The 19,299-nt window shown below is 50.4% G+C and overlaps 1 protein-coding gene across 1 annotated transcript; it reads right to left on the bottom strand.

The window, feature by feature from the left end:
* Positions 1 to 4,661: 4,661 nt before the first annotated feature.
* CATSPER4 (cation channel sperm associated 4) lies at positions 4,662 to 17,396 on the bottom strand. The gene is made up of 11 exons (XM_067530762.1): positions 17,310 to 17,396; positions 16,820 to 16,894; positions 14,805 to 14,948; positions 13,185 to 13,286; positions 11,619 to 11,716; positions 10,053 to 10,173; positions 9,389 to 9,522; positions 8,481 to 8,673; positions 6,524 to 6,738; positions 5,268 to 5,430; positions 4,662 to 4,968 (listed from the first exon to the last, which is right to left on the bottom strand). The coding sequence occupies exons 1-11, from the start codon at positions 17,394 to 17,396 to the stop codon at positions 4,852 to 4,854; spliced, it is 1,449 nt and encodes a 482-aa protein (XP_067386863.1). The 3' UTR covers positions 4,662 to 4,851.
* Between the last annotated feature and the right edge of the window lie 1,903 nt (positions 17,397 to 19,299).

The raw sequence follows: 19,299 nt of genomic DNA, 5'->3' as shown, positions 1-19,299 counted from the left end.
TGTGATGATTTCAGCTTCCCATTCTTTAAAAAAAGTACGTTTCTAGCACTAGTGGCCATGAAGAAGTCTTCAAAATGTGACCCCCCAGGTGCAACATAAAGGCTCAAAAAGCAGAAGGCAAATAAAAAGCACCCCCGATCTATTCTTTTTACATAATCGTGATTTTAAAGCCAAGCTTATGATTTTTGGTGAGCCTGACTCATGATTTATGAACATTTTGGGTTGGCAATACTGTAAAACTGGTCTCCTAAATCCTAAACAAAAACCTGATTTGTGGAGGTCCCAGCTCCCATTGAGGTCAGGAGATCAGCACCAAAGCATCTGTTTAGGTTCCCATTATGAGGCACCTGGATTTGACAAATTTGGCCATAAACTAGGGTAGCAAATGGAGAGTCTCCTTTAGTTCAAAGGGAAAAGGCTTGTGTTGCCGCTCTCCAGGCCACTGTATGGGATATTCTGTCTCCTCTGTCCATGATCAAGCCAGATGCTAATACTCTCTCTCCCAGAGAGAGTCTGGCTATCTTATGAAATTATGTGGTTGTCCCAAGTTTGGGACTGCGGTCTCCTTTGCTCCTGCCTAGACTTTAAGCCGTTTGGGGCAGAGCCTGTCTCTTTGGCCTGGTCTACACTAGGAAATTAGGTTGGCATAACTATGAAAAACCCACAGCCCTGAGTGGCATAGTTAAACCAGACTAAGTCTTCGTGTAGCCAGAGCTAAGTCAATGGAAGAATTCTGCTGTCAACCTAGCTACCACCTCTTGGGAGTGTGGATTACTTATGCCGATGGGCGAATCTCTCCTGTTGGCATAGGTAGCATCTACACTGCGGCACTACATAAGAACGGCCATACTGGGTCAGACCAGTGGTCCATCTAGCCCAGTGTCCTGTCTTTCGACAGCGGCCAATGCCAGGTGCATCAGAGGGAATGAACAGAACAGGTGATCATCAAGTGATCCATCCCCTGTCACCTATTCCCAGCTTCTGGCGAACAGCGCCTAGGGACACAGGTGTGCCACTGGAGCTTTTGAAGTGTAGTCAAGCCCTTTGTATGGGTATAACACCTAGCACAATGAGGCCAGTAGCCAGGTGCCATCTTCAGAGCACACCCTCTTATGGCACCTAACCCTCAGTTCTCTGCTGGGTCTCCCAACAACTTTTGCACAGTCAGAGCACTTAGAACAACCGTCCCCTTCTGAGGGGGTCTCATTCTTCATCGACAAGCCCTTCCCAGCCTGATGTCTCTTTTGGGTTGAGGTCCTCCAACCATCTTCACCACCTGGAGACCGAAGTCAAAGCAGCTCAAGCCTTTTCCCCCAGGGCTGGCAGAGATAAGCAGTCCGTCTCCTGCTAGTAATTCTCTCACTATGAAGGAGGAGGCAGATAATACTTGTTCCCTTTTACCAGCAATTCTCCTGTTGGCTGAGCAAGAGAGGAGATTTGTCCCACCCTGCAGTACAAGGCTTCTGGTCCCAGACCTTTAAAGAAATAATAATCTGGATTTTCCCGCAAACACTATTACCTTGGGACCACTTTCTCTCTTCCAGCATCTGCTTTTGCCATTTCCTAGGCCCCTCATCGGCTCTAGCACTCCCAGAACACAGCCCTTTAAGGTTCCAGAAGACAGGTGGCTGGCCTTGGTCTCCACTATCTCTTATAGGGCCCTGATCTCACGTGTAATCTCTAGACACTAATGTAACAGAAATACTCATCGTGTTGCTGCTGTGATCGTCCACAGGTGACAGGTATTTTATCTGCATCCCGCTTGATCGGTTTGTGCCAGGGTGTCTCAGTTTTACTCTAGTTTTCTGTAGGGCTGATTCTGAACTCTTTGCAGTGTTGCTGTAGCTGGGTTGGTCCCAGGATATTAGAGAGACAAGATAGGTGGGAAACACCTTGTATTTAGCTGTGACCCACTGAGGTACCTTTCCCAGACCTGAAGAAGAGCTCTGTGTAAGCTCAAACGCTTGTCTCGCTCATGTCCTATTACTTCACCCACCTTGTCTCTCTGATTCTGAATTGATCTTCCATGTTTAGGCCAAGATTTTCAAAGGAGCAGGGGGGAGTTGGGCACTCACATCTCAATGGCAGTGGAGTGTCTAACTGCCCTAGGTTCCTTTAAAGTGGGGGTAAAATTAAGGCTGAGATTTTCAAACTACATTCAAATGCCCCTGACACCAGCCATCTGAGACTGCAAATCTCACCCAAGACTCTGGATAAGAATGTTGCCCCTTTGGCCCACACGGTGAACCAAAAGTTCAGGGCCTTGCAGGATCATTCCTAATAGGATAAGGAATGGGTGAGAAGAGTCAGGTCTATTCTGATTGCAGAGTCGTGGTCTTGTCTGATTACAACACACTGCACCCAAAGCCCTGTTTCCCTGAACCTAGCAACAGCAGGCACTTTCCTTGCCCAGAAATCCCCAGGTCTCACAAGTTCTGGGCCCAAGATTCTCCGTCCACCTCTTTCTTCTCAGCGTCACACTCATCTCCTCCTCCTGGCTTTCCTTGCCAATATCCATACAAGCCTGTGCGACCAATATCCTAGCCCCTGCATTTGCAGCCAGGGAAACCCTTCAGCCCTGCCAACATGCAGCCGTGTGCCCCTTCGCCCCCAGCTATTTTTACGACACAAAGGGGTTTGATTGCACCTTCTGGGGAAAGAGAGGGGACCCCCACTTGCCCCAGTGAGGTCTGCGATTGTCTTTGTGCCTGAGACACCCCTTCACGCCCATTGGCCTCTTACAGTATAACCCTAATTACATTAGAGTAAAAATTCTAATACCAACATGACAATCTGATGAATGTCCAGCTGGTTTGACATTGCGATGTGATTGTTCAGGATAGCCCTTCTCCCATCCTGCGCTAACCCCGCCCACGCTTGCAGCCCGTCTCCAAGCAAGTAGAGAAGGCTTGATGTAGCTGGAAAGTGTCCACACTTGGGACCATTCGCTCTGATCTGCATCCAGGTTTGGAATGTGCTATGCTGCGCGTGCCTAGGCTTCTTTCAATTCTGTTCATGTCCACTGCAGTGCCACAGGACAAATGAGATTTCCATCCCGAGCAACAGATCTTAAAAGGCAGGTAGCCTGGGGGTGAAGAGCTTTGTTAGACATTCCTGTGCACTGCCATTCGTCGTGGAGCTCAGGGTATTTCAGTGTAACGTTAGCACCGACTTCCTCCCACAATCCCTGTGCAAAACGGGCTAGCACATTGTCCATCTGCCTATGGCCGCATCGCACACAGGCTTGCAAGCTTCCTAGCGCTCTCAAGTGCCAGCAGGACTGGAGGCTGCTCGATACTTTTCAGAGTCAGGGGCTGGAGTGATCAATGTCTCTAACCTCCACGCACCTGGAGCAATTCCATGTTTCACTTAAGAGGCATGACTACCATGCAATCCTGGGGCATGATTGCAGCTCATTTAGACATCCATAAACTACTTTAATCTAGCTGGCTTGAGCACCTGGAGCTGTGAAGCTATGGCTAACCCACACCGAAGCCAGGCTGCCACAGTTCGGCTCCTCCAGAACCCGACGGAGCTAGATTAAAGCTAGCTCCGATACGTCTACACAAACTGCAGTCGCACTCTGTGACTGCAGTGTAGACATACCCTTAGATTCAAACACCGAACAAGGTGAACTGGGAACATAACAGCCACTGAAACACAGTTCAACGCTCTTTATTAGGATCATTCACCCGAGGCCAGCACAATCATCACTGCAGATCGACACGAGACATGCAGTTCTTGACAAGAACTGGTCTCAAATCTGCCGTACTGGCACCAGCTGCTTTCCCCAGACAGACACTGCTCGTTTGAATGCACAGCTACGTGACATGCGTGATCGCTGGACTGGTTGCACTCTAACGGGAGAAGGGGCAGACCAATCTCCTTCTGCAGCCGGAGTTTGGAGAGTGCTGGGAGGGAAATGCAGATGTGAGATGGAGCACCTCCTGGCTTTGGAAGGTCAAACGATCCCATCCAGGAGACACGTCCACCCCCACTGGGTTGTGTCACTCACTGCTTTGCACAACCAAGGCAGGAAACATGATCCAGAACTTGACAATGGGTATTAACAGCGGAAAATAACTTCCTCGGCACTTTTCCACTCGCTGCACAGGGAAGGGCCTACCCAAACTGGCCCTGCGCTTCCCTGTAGCTGTCGGCAGAGTCTCAAGAAGACATCAGCCAGGACAATGTGAAGAACACGTCTTCTGCTCCACCATGCAACATTCCCCAGACGTAGACGCTGGGTCCGCTTCTGCCACTGCTAGAGGAGTTCCTTTTATAGGCACAAGCATGAACTCTCAATGCTTCATCCTGCATCCCTGCTCTCCCGGCGGGGAAGGCTCCGTTCCCACCTGGGCAAAGGTGAATTCCCCCAAGGCTACACAGACACATGCACTGGTGCACTGGGGAAAAGGGTGCGAGCCGGTGCTCTGGCCACAAGGCATCTTCAAAGCTGTGCACAGGTGTGGGCTCTGCAGCCACTCTTCTCTCCCTGATGTTCTTTGCTTTTTGCTCTGGAGGCACCAAACCGTAAGCACTCTAAACACGGTCTCCATCCAAGAGGCAGTCCAGGTCATATCGGAGCTATTCAACCAGACCCAGCGAACGTAACAGACCTGGCATTAGTTCAAGCCACCCGCGTATCCTTCCACTCCTCCAGCTCTGGCTTCGGCCAGCGAGAAGCTAGTATTTTCATGGTACGTGCTCCTTGGTGCTCAGCCAGCCACCCCCGTCCCCCATCCACATTCGCTCCTCGCTGTCCCAGAGAAAGAAGCGTCTCTTCCTCCGAGCAAATGAATCCCCCCTGTTGCAAAGGAAGCATTTACGTTGCAGCTGAGCTCAGCACGGCTAAGGGGGAACGGACTGGCTAAGAACTGACTGGCGCCGGGCTTTCAAGAAGGCTGTCTTCACTGCCCCCCTGTGGTACACTGATGACTTGGGAGCGTCTGGGTCAATCATGTTCGCCTGTCAAAGGGAGGAAAAAGAGAGGCTGATGAGCGAGGGGCTACCTAAGGAAGACGGCAGCCTTTACACCTGCCCTCCCTTCCCCTCCTCCAAGCGGTTTGGGGATCTCACGCTAGCTGCACATTGAGTGCCAACGTGCCATGGTACTTTGAAGTCAGTCGGAGCTGGGGGCACGCAGCACCAGACGGGGAGTGAAATTCAGCCCGTGCAGAGAGACAGCACTGGGCCTAGTCACCACTGACTTCCCTGCGCAAGCACCTACTGACACCAGCCGAGGATCTTCGGGCCCCACCCTGTACCTTCTCCAGAGTCATCAGCGTGGACAGGATATCTCCAGACCTCCCAGAAGCCACCTCGCTGAAAAACAACCCCTCCGAGATGGTGGTGTTCTGGATGTTACGCAGCACCCTCTCCTCATCCTGTTCTTTATTGAACTCGATGGACCTCACCTCCTTGACTATTCTGTGGGGAGTAAGTAAGCGGAGAGCGTCTGCCACCAAGTACGTTCATCCTCAGTTCTTCTCCCACAGCCCTGAGAACATCGGCCCCCACCACCAACTCCTCCCCAAGTCTCCGCTGCAGAGCTTCCACCACCACGTGGCCTGGTTCCACATTCCTGTCCTCAAGGCAATAGGGAGTGGGACCTTAAGATCATCACTTCAGATTCTCCTTCCCCAGGGAACTCCACCACCACATGCCCCAAGCTCTCCTTCCTGCACCTTCAGACACTAAGCTCCAACCATTAAAGCTGTACGGGCCTGAACGACAGCCCACTGCATCTGCTGGGTGTCTTTCCACTGGGCTTCGGGTCGGTCTATCTCCTTCCAAACTTCACCTCCCGGGCTTGACGCTGAGGTTCTGCCCTGTCTGAAAGGAGCTTGAGGGCGTCAGCCCAGGTTTTAGCAGAGAAGCGTCCGAAACAAACAGCGGCGAGCAATCAGTGGGCCTCTGTTGGCAGTTTCGGTGCAGAAGCTGAGGACTGGATGGACCGTGGGGGCTGAATTCCCTGAAGGTGACTCCCCGACGCAAGGCTGAGGTCTGACGGCCGGGGGCAGCCTGGCGAAGCTGTACCTGTTCTGTTACTATATTCTAGTCCCAAGGCTATGAAAGCCCAAGGCTGAGAGCCCGTTCTTAGGCAGACTGTGAAGCCATGAGCTTCCACCGCAGATGCCAGCACCCTCCAGCTCTCTAATCATCTGAGCTTTGCCCTGTACCCACCACCTCTCCTCCCCGGGCTTCAAAGTCGTGATCTGCCACCAGTACTCGCCTGCCCCAGAGCCCAAGACGTGGCATGTTCCTGGGTGTAACGTTAATAGCCGCAGACTTGTCAACTGAGAGCCATAAGCCCCATTCAGTCACTCAAAGGATCATGCACTCAGCTCTCTCCATGGGACACAAGTCTCCCTCTCTGGCGTCTGGTGGCTGTGTCTGCCCAGAGTTAAAGGCCTGTGTTGCTTGTATGAAGTGAAATTTAACTTAGTTGACCCTGCCCCTGCCCACCCATCACCACAGAGATCCTAGACCCAGGGAGGGGGCAGTGAGCAGAAGAACCTACGCATTAAGCTCCTCCCGGATCTTTTTGTATTGTTTCAGGTTCTCCTGGATCCCTTCCAAGACAAGACAGAAATCGTCACAGGTCGCTTCAGTCAGGTTGCCCAGGTTGCTGTAATTCAGCGGTGTCTGGCGATGCATCATAGAAGTATCCTGCATTACTGCTTTCAAATGCACCAAGTTCAGCTCCGGAGATGTGTCGTCATCCTCAGCATCAGACTGACAGGGTTAACAAGGAAGAATCGAATCAGGAGCTGCTTCTTCCAAATGGAAGGTGCCTCCAACAGGCGCACGGGATGGGCTCCTTACCCCTGAACCCAGACACTTTAATGCACACGAATCAGGTCTGGAGTGCAAACCTGAGCTGGAACTAGAGCTGGTCGGGAGATTGCCGTCGGGAATTTTCCAATAGAAAATGCAGTTTTTCCACAACAAAAATCTAAATTTTCTGCAGGAAAATGTCAATTTTGCTGATTTTTTTTTATTTTTTTGGCCAGGAAAAATCAAAACAAAAATTTTTCCCCCCAGGTTGGTTCAACCTGAATTTCAGAGTGTTTCATTTTCTTGAACTGATTCAGAATGTTTCTTTTCAAGCCCGTTTCAACATTAAACTGCTGCACCTCCCTACGGTGGTCGCCTTGCCTGCTGGGAGTTGTCATTCTGGCCCCCATTCTCTCCAGTGGACTGGACTCTGTGAGGGACGATAATGTGAACTATTCTTTAAGCAAGCTGTGTCGTGCATCACAGGAGTCACATGGTGCATCAGAGGCTATTTAGTTCAGACAGGGAGCCCAGCCTGTAGTGAAGAACGGGGGCATCAGGCTCCCAAAATATAACCCCCACGGGACAATGCGCCACCATAAGGATATGCAGCTTAACGTCAAACTGGCTCGAAACGAAGGGTTTTGAGTCAGTTCAACAAACCAAAAGCAGCCATCTCTCATTTGGAAGGTTGAAACGTTTCATTTCGATCGAACACGGCAGGCTGCAGTTTTTCAGAATATTTCGTTCTGCGAAACGTGTTGATGAGCTGACGGGTCATCGCGATTTGGGACTCAAGCAAATATTGGAATTTCCGGCAGGACAGAAATGGACTCAGCTCTAGTTAGTATCTTTGCTGATGAGCTCAGAGACGGGGTTGGGTCGTGCTCAACCACTGCCATGCTGGCAGGAGCTCTTCCTGGGTGAAATTCACCCCTGTGCAGATGTCCAGACACCATAGGAATGTCCCTAAGGGTACATTTACACTGCAAAAGAGACACAGGGCAGCGAGTCTTAGAGCCTTGGTCAACTGAGGTAGGAGGGTCCCAAATCCTGGGCTCCAGCCCAAGCCTGAACATCTACATTGTATTTTTAGCCCCATAGCACAAGCTCCGCAAGCCTGAGTCAGTTGACCCAGCTCTGAGACTCGCTGCCGTGGGTCATTATTGGTTGCAGTGTAGCCTCCAAACCAGATCTTCAGTGGAATGGACGAGGTGCTGACTCTCAGCACAGGGGTGCCATCCCCAATAGCTGTCTGTAGTAGAGCTGGTCAAAATAGGGGCTCTCTGGTGAGACTATAACTCCCATGATGCACCACAGTCTCCCCCTTGGAGAAAAGAGGCAGTGCATCATGGGAGATGTAGTCTGGCTGAGAAGCCCAACCCATAGAAAGTGAATAGGAACATAAGGCAACTGAACTACAATGCCCATGATGCACCATGGCAGATCCAATGTTGATTTTTGAGCATTTGTTTTTTGGCCTAGAGCTCACCCTAACATACTGGACCTTTGATTTTTTTCAAGCCACAGTGCTTTGCTGTGATACCGTTGGGCCAGATCTTGCAGTTCTTCCTTCACCAATGTTCATGCACTCAGGTATAACTCCTAGTGGGAGCAAAATCTGAGCAAAAGCCTCAGGATTCTGCCCTCCAAGGGTTAAATGCATATTTCCCCTCACCCTGGCTGTGCCCGGCACTCACCTCCAGGCCCATGTACTTGTCGGGGTTGAGGAGCTGTTCTCTCTTCTGCTTCTCCTCAGTGTAGGCGACCATGGTCTGCTCCAGGTTTGACGTCACCACAGCCACCAGCAGGTTGGTGCAGATGAAGGCCCCACCCGTGATGAAGATGAAAAAGTAAAGGCCACCCCCGATTTTCAGGGCGATCCCCTCTTCCCTGACGGGGACATAAGGAATCCAGTCACTGGTGAGGAGCAGCAGGAGGACTCTACAAAACCTTCCTATAGAGCCGCCAGAGACTCATGCAGAAGGGAGCCCCACCCATCCCCCCTCTGAGCTCCAAATCGGGGAGAGCGGTGCAGTCCTGCCAATCCCCTCTGAGCCCCAAGTAAGGGGAACCTCCCCCATTTCCCTCTCACCCCCCATGTGGAAGAAAAAGCAGCCTGTGTCGCCATCCAAGGCCCCACATGGGGGTCAGACTTCCTACCTCTGCCCTTATGCCCCAGGCTTTTTGCCCCCTGCTCAGATCACAATTAAAGACCCTCTCAGATTGGCTTGAAATACTCAGGACATCAGAAAGGGTTTGATTGCATAGGCTTGCTTGGGTCTGGGAAACACTTCACCGCCATGGGTCACCAGCAGAGCTTGAACTCCAAATCTCTGGCGCTAACGGGATCAGTTTCTACCACCTGAGCTAAAGGAGGAAAGTTCTTAGGTGATACTTGTAGTAGGCTCTTATCCTGCTAGGTGGAGGAGCCCAAAGACCCCTCCTCACTCTCCTAGCACAGGTTCTATTAGCTATCTCTGGGTGTGTCTGTGCATTGTGGGGAAGGGGAGAGCACTACGCTGTCCGCTTGTGTGTGAGTCAGTGGGGGTGCACTCCACGGGTGTGCTGGATTGGGGTGCATCTGAAACCCAACAGGCTGACTCACTCAAAGTTCTCATATATGTTCATCCATCCGTCCTGCGTGAGGCAGATGAAGAGCGAATACAAAGCTGTCCCTAGATTCCCAAAGTGCATCGGGACCAGATTTCCAAAGAGCGTCACTCCGAACACCGAGAAGATCTGCAGAGAGACAGCGCTGGCCGGAGGCTCTGGCCAGCTCCCGCCCGAGACCCTAGGTCAGCCTCAGCCAACTAAAACGAGAAGCCACACCCCCCCAAATCTACTATAAAACAAGCCCCTCGCAGAAGCAGCTGGAACGCTTCCAGAACTTTTCAGAACTGGGTTCCTCTCACCCTCCTTGAACTCTGTGCTTGTGCTAGGAGGATCCACTCCCTTCCACTTGCTCTAAGCTCCAGTAGAGTCCAAAGGCAGCTCAAAGAGATCGCTAAAAAGATCTCCAGTGGACTCCTCCAGGTTAAGATGCAGGCTCTTTGATGCTAGTCACAAACAGGCCAGTTCCCACCTCTGCTTGAGGCCCAGCACCGTGTGGTGCCTGGGTGGGAGGCCGGTTGCCTCCCAACCAGAAGGGCCATCGCAGAGGAGAAGAGGAACAGGAGGAAGTGGAAAGAAAGGAGAAGAGGAAAGAGGAGGGATAACTCCAGTTTTCTACTGGGCAACACTGCCCCACCCAAAGGGCTTGACTGTCTCACCAGCATGATGATAAAGAGCAGGATCATGATGTTGGCCATGTCTGGGATGGACCTTAGAATCACCCGCATCATCCTGGCCAGCCCCTCAACCAGAGTGCAGACCTGAATAAGCCTCATCACCCTGAGAGGAGACAGAAGAGTCGCGAGCACTAGTGTATGCCAGGAGGGAAACCATGCTAGGCCCATGTGACTTAAAATTAAGACTCTTAGAAGAATCTTTAGGGGCTTCCAGATTCCAAGATGCTCAGCGCAGCAGTGAGAGCACAGGTCAACCCGGGAATGTTCTCGAGGAGTTAGAGCAGAAGTCTGATAGTCAGGACTTCTGGGTTCTACCCCAACTCTGCCACTAAGGCCAGGTCTACACTCCAAAGTTGTCAACCCAGCTACGTGGCTCAGGGGTGTACAAAGTTTCAATGTGTTGAACACGTCCCAATCAGCAATAAACTCAGGTGCTTTTGGTTCTGCCACAGACTTGCGGTGTGACCCTGGGCAAGTCACTTCTTCACTGTGTGCCTCAGTTTCCCCTTTCTCTGACTTGTCTGTTTAGAAGCTAAGCTCTTTGGGGCAGGACTGTTTCTTACTAGAATTATGACTTCACTGCAATCAGAGGTGTGACTTTGATTTAGCTAGCTTCAGTAACTATACCAGTGGAGTGACAGCAGCACGGGTAATAGCATGAGCTAGGTACTTGACAACATCTCCAGGGTCCTGGGCAGGACCGTACAATCCATGTTACAGCAGCTTCACTGCTGTAGTTACTAGATGTGGCTAGATCAAAGCTAGCTGGGGTATGTTAGCCAATGTGTATATGTTAGGCATAGACAGATTACACCACGTTAATAGGTATTATGTACATCCAATTAATATAAGTGTTGGGAAGTTATGTTAAGTATTCTGCTCTGCCCACAATTCCGCTCACCCATGTCAGGTATCTCACAACACTTTGCAAAGTTGAAGTCAGCTTTGGCATTCGAAAATAGGAAACCTGTCAAAGGCAAAATGTTCTGCCCGGTACAAGCTGGGGAGGCACTTCACAGACCAGTACCTGGAATGCTAGTATTCAAGGCAAAGAGAAGGAAAGTCCAGCACAAGTTAAGGAACTGGGACAAACAGATGGGTTGGATTTTTAGTGATGTGTAAAAAGTTTTGTCACTTGTAAAATCATCCTCTAAATACTATTAGCTGAAACACATATCTTGGAAGCACACCCTCTGTGGAAGGGGAACACGGACAAGAATTTGATTTCCAGAAGGAGGGTATGTGCGCCTCCTTTTCATCTTGTGTTGATTTTCTTGAGAAAATCAATTTGGCTAAGTTTGGTTATTTGGACTCTTGAACATTTTCAAGAACGAAATATGTGTGTAGTCAAACAACTGAGCACACCTTTGAGTCAATAGGTATGTCTTCACATGCTGCAGTTACACCTCTGATTCCAGCGTAGACGTAGCCTATGACTATGTGCAGCACCTAGCGCGACGGGGCCTGATCTTGGTTGACAGGATTGTGAGAAAATAAACAAATAGTAGTAGCATGAAAAGCTCGAAGACAAAGTAGCCCTTTCCCTACCTGAGGACCCGGAAAATCTTTTGGTTGTTCAGCACAGGGATGAAAGGCCCCACACAGAGATATGTCACGATACAAAAATTGACCATGTTCCAACCATCCTGCGGGAAGAGAAAACCCGATCCTCAGAAGGAGAGGATAAGCTTCCAAACCAGGGATGGACTGCACAGGAGTTAGGAGCAATGATACTGCAAGCTTTTGGGGGGGCAGGAACTGCTCTAGCACAGTGGGGCCCTGATCCCAGATTAGGGCCTCTAGGGAGCTACCGTAATACATATAATAAATGGTAATAATAATATAGAGAGGACACAGGGAGGAGGTGCCTCTCAGCTTGAAACCTGGCATTAAAGAGGGCCAAATCTTCAGCGGGTGTGAATCAGCATCACGACATTGAAATCAATGGCACAATACGGCTTAATACCAGCTGGGGATGCAGCCAATAAAATCCAATTTCAGAGATGTTTTTGCCACTCACCACCAGATCAAGAATGTGAAGGATTCTAGGTTCTATTTCCAGCTCAGCCATAGACTTACTACGTGAGGCTGGGCAGGACGCTTACTCACTCTGTGCCTCAGTTTCCCCAGTTGTTAAATGGAGTTAATGCTATTTACCCACCTTTCAGTGTTCGGAGGTCTGATGGATGAAAAAGATGCAGAGCCTGATTTCTCTGCTGTCCTACACCACAGGGAGTCCTTTACATCAGGGCAAAGTAGATTTGAGACACCAAATCCTTAGCGCTTAGCATGGTATGCTACCACCCCCACTTTGCATTACACAGACAAGGAGCAGGACAATGGCGAATCGGGGCCTCAGAGAGTAAATCTCTGGTTTTGAAACCCAGACTGGTTTTGCTCTTTTTAAAGCCAAGTCAGTTCCAGAAGGCCCTTGGCATGACCCATGGACTTTATTCATGGTTCCACGCAGACGTGAATTGCCCGTCAGGTATGCTTTTAGTCATTTAACTCTTAAAATCAATGGCAACATCCCACTGACTTTAAGAGGACAAGGAGCAGGCCCTTAATCTGTTCTCTTATATGATCACGTAATGATCCCACTTATACTTTGCGCTTATGTTTGTTCCTTTCATCCCAAACCATAATTAAACCACACAAACCCCCTTTGAAATAGGTAAGGATTATTGGACCAGACAGGGAAACTGAGTCACAGAGGGCAAAATAACTTGCCTATGGTCACAGTGAGTCAATAACCAAGAATCGGAACCAAGAGTCGACATTCCCAATTTGCTGCTTGAACTTCTAGACAGCATGTGCCCTGCTTTGTACACTTTGACTGATAACCATATATTTGCTTGGATCTGGTCTATGATTATTTCTGGCCTCTAACAACAACCATATTTCAGAACTGTGAGATGCCTAGGACCTGTGCAAAGCCAGGCCTGGGAGCGAGGATAACAGATGCAATTCAAGGAATAACATTGTAGGCTTTGGGGAGAGCCAAGGAAGATCTGCAGTGGGGCCCCTGATCATGGGAATGGGGCAATAAAATAATAGAAATCCAGCTAATGGCCCAGGAAATGTTGGATCTAAACAGCTATACTCAGCTCTCACCTTCCAGTACATCCAGAATCCATAGTACCAGTTGAGCAGTACCTCACAGGTAAGGACAGTCAGGACAATGTTATCTATGGCAGAGAATAACCCATAGTATTTCTACAATAGAAAATAGAAGAAAAAACAAACTCAGCAATGTCCCCAGGAGATTCTGCTCACATCTTGTTCATGTTGTGTTCCTGTTCCACCACAATCAAAACCAAAATGAGTCCTAGCTTTAGGTGAGATGGCGTTTTCAGTTCAGCAAAATACTGAGGGATGTGGTTGAATTCAATGGGATTTACGCACTTGCTTCAGACTCAGCACACACGTAAGTGCTTTGCTGAATAGGGAAGTGATTACTTACATGCTGAAATGTTTCCTGAAGCCAGGCTAGGAGAAGAGACGTGGACAGAGGGGTGTGGATGCTGGACAGAAGGAAAAAAGGGATAATGGAGAGAAAAAGAAAAGTGCTGCAGTAAACTGAATTAAAAAGGAATAGTAAAAAGAGAGGGCAAGCAAAAATACAGGTGGGGAAAAACCTCTGGAGATAGAAAAGGGAATAGATTAATTTTGAAAAAGAATAAGAAATCATGGAAAGAGCAAGCGGGTCAAAACAACGTTTTTCTGTGAAAATTTTTAATTTTTTTTTGGCAGAAATTCAAATGCCAAAATATTTTGGCTGAAAACTAAAACATTTTTCTTTGGACATACTGCTGTGTTGCATGGGAATTGCAGTTTCAGTGTCTCATGCGCCAGTTCTCCTCTATGGGCCAGGTTCCCTTATCAGACTCTATCTCCTATGATGCACCTCAGTTTCCTCTTTTGGGGAGAGGAAGCAGTGCATCATGGGAGATGTAGTCTAGATGTAGTCTAGCCAGCGAGCTTGGCTTATAGAGGACTTTGGGAACATGAGACTAACGAGCAACCAGCAGCCCTCTGGCTCAGGAATTTGGAAAGCAACAAGCACAACACATGAGGAAATTACTGGGAAGAAACAATTCTGCACTAGCTGGGGAATAAACTCGTGGGACCTAGATCTGCCCCTAGATCTGCCACAATCCTAAAGGTGGCATAGGCAAATCACCCCGCTGTAGAAAGAGCCATTTGTGGCATAGAACCAGCGTGGCTGTTTCTACACTCACCCCCTCCAGTCTGCCAGGGGAAAGCGGACGGAGCCAGGCCTTCCTTCGCCTAGTGATCCCCAGCTGCTGTATTAGGTGTTAGCTGCTGACTTCATCTTAAGTAGCCTGAAACTGAGAGACTGACTTTGCCCCTACCCATCCTAGGATTAAGGGAATCTTTGCTCTGCCTTCACCCCCTCACCTCCTTCTGAGCTGATGTTGCTAAGGATTGGGCCCCTGCATCTTTTCCATGTCTGGTTAGCATGACCCTAAGGTCTTTAACAAAGCACTGAATATAATCAGCACTGGGAGAAGAATAGGAGAGAAGGAACAAGGGAGAGGAGTGAAAATGAAAATCGCTCTTTGGGGCAGCAGCTATTACAATGTGTATATACAGCACCTAGCGCAATGGGGGGCCCCATTCTCAGTCCCAAGGAGGCAGAGTCTGAGCTCACGCTTTCCCTCGGCATTGAGTTTGCTGCTTGTTCGACCGATTCAGACGTTTCAAACGTACCTCTTCGATCTTCGCCTCCGTCCGGCTAGCGATGATGAGCGCGTTGACGATGATGAGCGCAGCAAGCGTAACTTTAAAGATGGGATGGTTGAGAAACCTGCCCATGCACACCTTTGAGACAAACTCCTCCACGTCCCAGTTGTCCTGCAGGGAGGGGAGTGAAAGCAGAGAGCTTTGTCACTGCCAGAATGAAACTGGGCCGAGCCAGCCGTCTGCAGAAAGAAATTCCAGCCCAATTGCTGGGCTGCTCTTCTTTCGTACCGTGTTGCAGGCGGGGAGAAAAGGGGAATCAGCTCAGCTGTGTGGAGGACGGGAATTCCATTTCACAACAAGTTTTTAATTGCAACAGAACCTGAAGAGTTCAAAATTCACCACAAAGGAAAAGCTCACTTTACAAAAAAAAAAAAAAAATCATTTTGGAGCAATCAAAACATGGTTGTGATCCAATCATTTTGATGTCAATTTTTTAAAAACATTGCATGGTGGAACAATCCTTGTCAGAAACCAAGACATGGCCGGACAGGCCTAGTGGTTGGAGCACCGGCAGTCGGGCCTAGTGGTCAGTGTGGTGGCAGTCAGTCTGGGAACCGGAGCCAGAAGTCAGAACCGGAATCAGGAATCATGAGCGGGATCAGAACAAGGCAAGCGTGGAACTGGGAGCTGGACTGGCACAAGGACAGGACTAGGAATAAGGCTGGAACGGATGCCAGAGCAGGCTAACGTCAGTGGAGTCTGTCACCACTATCAGGTAGGGGACATTTCCACACCACAAAGTGACCTTGGGCAGACTGGGGGCAGGCTCTTGGTCCTTGAGGCTTATATACCTGCCCTCAGAGTCACCTGACTAGTTTCTGGCCTGTGGATTGGCTGGAGCCTTACACAAGAATGACTCAGCCCCGCTTGTCCAGGGACAACTCCCCTCCTCCCCTCACCCAACCACGTTCAGTAAAATCAAAATATTCAAAACGAACATTGGTTTGACAACGACCCATTGAAATCCTGAGTTCAGGAAAGGTCAGGACATCCGCCCAGCCTCACCCCCCTTTCCTTCCAGAATGAAATTCCAGCAAAACTGCTCCAACGCGGACAGATCTGCATGGGCCGAAGTGACATGGTTCGCTCAAGCTGTCTGCCCATCGCAGTATAGCCCTCGCACTAACAGACGGTGGCTCTTTTCTGCACTCAGGCTGCTGGAGCACCTGCAGGTTTGTGAGGCTGCGAGAGTGTCATTCAACACAGCAGCCTCTTTTCGCTCAGGCACTAGGGGCTGAAATCCAGAAGTTCTGGGTTCAGTTCCCGCAGCCAGCGTCTCATCCTGGGGCCTCACATCGTGTCAGGAAGGCAAGGGCCTGGTTCCCCAAAGAGCTCAGGACATTGGGTGCTGAGCTGCTTTGAAAATCTGGCTCCAGCAGTGGGCATGTGACGATGTGCCCCCCTGCCCCACGGTGAGTGGGCCCCCTTTGCCAATACCAATAAAGGACGCTCACCTAAGGAGAACAGGTTAAAGGCCCGGATGTTCCCATCTACAGTGTTTTCTGCCACAAACAGGCTCCTTGGTACATCCCAGCCCTTGTAAACTATGGACAAGCTCAACTTGCCACTAACCTCAAGCACTGAAACCGAAGGCAGTCTGGTACAGTGGTTAGAACAGGGCCCGGAAGCTGGGAATCCTGGGTTCCATTCCCAGCTCTGCAACTGATTTGATAAGTGACCTCGGCCAAGTCACTTTCCCTCCTCTAGACCTGAGTTTCCCCATCAGTAAAATGGGGGTGTCCCGCCTCTATCAGGGCTTTGAGAGCCAAGGGCAAAGGGAGCTAGAGGCATAGATGGTTAATCATCACCATGAGCTGTCAGAGCCACTTAACGTGGGGAGCAGAGAGAACAGGACGTCTCCCAATCCTGCACTCCCACACGCCCTGTGGGCCCAACCAGAAGCAACCGAGACGCCCGCTGACTGCAATGGGCTTTGGATCCAGCCCCGAGAGGACAGCGTGGCGGGCGGGGGCAGCCCATACCTGGACACGTATGATGTCTCTGCAGTTGATCTTCAGCTTGTTTTTCTTCTCCTCGTGCGTGCTGTGGCGGTTCCACTGCCAGGAGACATGCGGTCACGTGCATCCTTCCCTCACATTAGCATGCAGAAGCTGCTTCGCTTCCCCCCACCCCGAGTTTACCCCCGCCCCGTCCTTGGGCCCCAGTCATCCTTCATGCTCATTAGTCCATCCTAGCTGGCCCTCCCTCCAGGGGTTACGCACCCACCCCATCATGAGCTTCCCATGCACTGGGGGTGGGCGGGGCAGTGAAGAGGGGGTCCAGTGTGGGCTTCCAGCTGTGCACATCTGTAATGTGCAGAAAGAAGACACATCTGGAGGAGCAGGGCTGCTATGGTCCCAGGCACAAGAGGGATAGTATGGGGGTGGGGGCAGGCAGTGTACTGCTCCCCAAGGGGACGGGCTGCAAACCCATTTGTCCCCCAGGCTGAGGGCACCAGCCGCTTTCTCTCACCAGGTGGGTCCCCAGATAAGCAGCCATCTCGGCTCCAGCACGGCACCTTGGCGTTGCGCCTCCGTGCCTGATGTCAGCCACCTGCATTATGACATCACTGTTCTAACCCAATGGAAGCCTCTTGCTGAGCACGCCATCACCGGCCTGCTTGCTCTGGGATCACCGCGCCCTCCCGTTGGGGCGGGATGAGCAACCAGGCGAGGGAGAGAGGTGAGACGCTGGAGCTGGCTGGAGAGAGCAGGGGGAAAAAAGAGCAAGGAGGGAAGAAAGTGGTGGAACCAGAAACCAGGAGCAGGTCTGGAGAAGAGGGGAGCTGGGAGGGGAGAGTCTGAATCAGTCAGTGATTCAGGGGAGTTACTCCTGATTGACCCCAAAGTAAGGGAAAGAAAAAATAGGCTCCTTGTCTCTCTGGAGGCCGGAGACTCTCTAGCGCTGCTCTCTGCATTTTAGGCCTGCACTACGCACAGGTATTGGACCGGTATAACGATGTCAGTTAGGGGGTGGGACTTTTACTGATCTAGTTGGAGCAAGAACTAGTAGGGCCTCTGTGGACTTTATACTGGTATAAAGAGGCCGTGGGACGGTACATTGTATCCCCCTTCCCACACAGGAGTAGCTATCCTGGTATGCGCATGTTGATACCAGTGTGACTGTGTCCACCCTAGGTGACGTTGTACCATTATAACGATCTCAGTCAAGCCGTGCAACTCGTGTGTGCTGACACGGCCTTAAGAAGTGCTGCTGATTTGGAAATGAACACTGGATAGAATGAGGCCCAAGCCGGCTCGCTGTCAATACAGGGTTTTTATTTGTGCCACTAAAACAAGGGAACCTTGTCAGGTATCTGAGTGCCACACAATCGCTAGTGTAGCTATTCTCACCGCAGCCCTGGGAGATAGGGCAGTGCTGTTATCCGCATTGTACAGATGGGGAAACTGAGGCACAGAGCGGCTAACTGACTTGCCCAAGGTCACATAGGAAGTCTGCGGTAGAACAGGGGCTTGAACTCAGGGTTCCAACTCCTAGCCCACTAGGCCATCCTTCTCCTGCCAGGAGTAACTTTTCTGGCTACTGTTTCATGCAAGATGATGTACATCTCGCGAGGATATTTAGAAGGGTCTAGAAGGAGGCAGCTCTAGGATGGGGTTACACAAGATGATTAGGGAGGATTTTGTTCCTTCTACTTGGTGTTATGAACACCGACCCCAAGCCTCCAAAAACCACAAGTCAGGACCCCCAAAATCATGAGAGTGTCTGAAAAATCCGGAGATTTTTCAAAATAATAATTGTGGTATTTTTAATTTGCCTTCTGGTGAATGAAGGGGACTGAGGCTGATGAGGGACAGAATGGAGAGTCTGAGGGGGGAATGGATGGAGGTCAGAGGCTCGGGTCGGGAGACTGAGGCTGGCGGATACTCAATGGAGGAGACAATAGGACAGGGTCTGAAAATGAACTGAGACGGGGATAACGGATGACAGGGGAGGGTGCCCCAGCCTGAGCTCTCAGCTGCTGCACTTCACTAGCAGTAAATCCACATCATTTTAAAAAAAAAAGTTATGGGTCATATGCAAATTATTTGAAAATATGCAAATCACCTCATGACATAATTTGCATTCAGCGTCACACAAGTGGCTTCCCAAAACTTGGCATATTGATGAGGTCCCCACAGAAGAGTTGGGGCCTGCAGTCCTACCACTTTAGGGTGCGACCTTGCCAGATTTCGTAAGCTCAGCTGGGTTGAACCTGGCCCCAGGTGTGGCCCAAGGAATACCAGGAATCGGTGCTGGCGGTTCAGTTGGTGACACTTTCCCCGCCGACCTAGCCTTGAGCCAACGCCTCGGCGGGAGGCGTAGATGGCCCCTCCAGTAGCAATGCCCCCTTCCAGATGAGGTCTTGTCATTAAAGATCCCAGAACATTTTTCACAAGACAAAGGGGAGAACAAATGTCCAAATGCCAGCTGGGGATCTTGCCTTCTGCCAGTTCCGGTC

This window comes from Emydura macquarii, unplaced genomic scaffold, assembly GCF_026122565.2.
Source record: "Emydura macquarii macquarii isolate MOO-44397 ecotype Brisbane River unplaced genomic scaffold, CSIRO-AGI_Emac_v2 contig_3113, whole genome shotgun sequence".
In the NCBI taxonomy this organism is placed as follows: Eukaryota; Metazoa; Chordata; order Testudines; family Chelidae; genus Emydura; species Emydura macquarii.
Note: the sequence above shows the minus strand (reverse complement) of the source record. Positions and strands in the feature narration are given on the sequence as shown.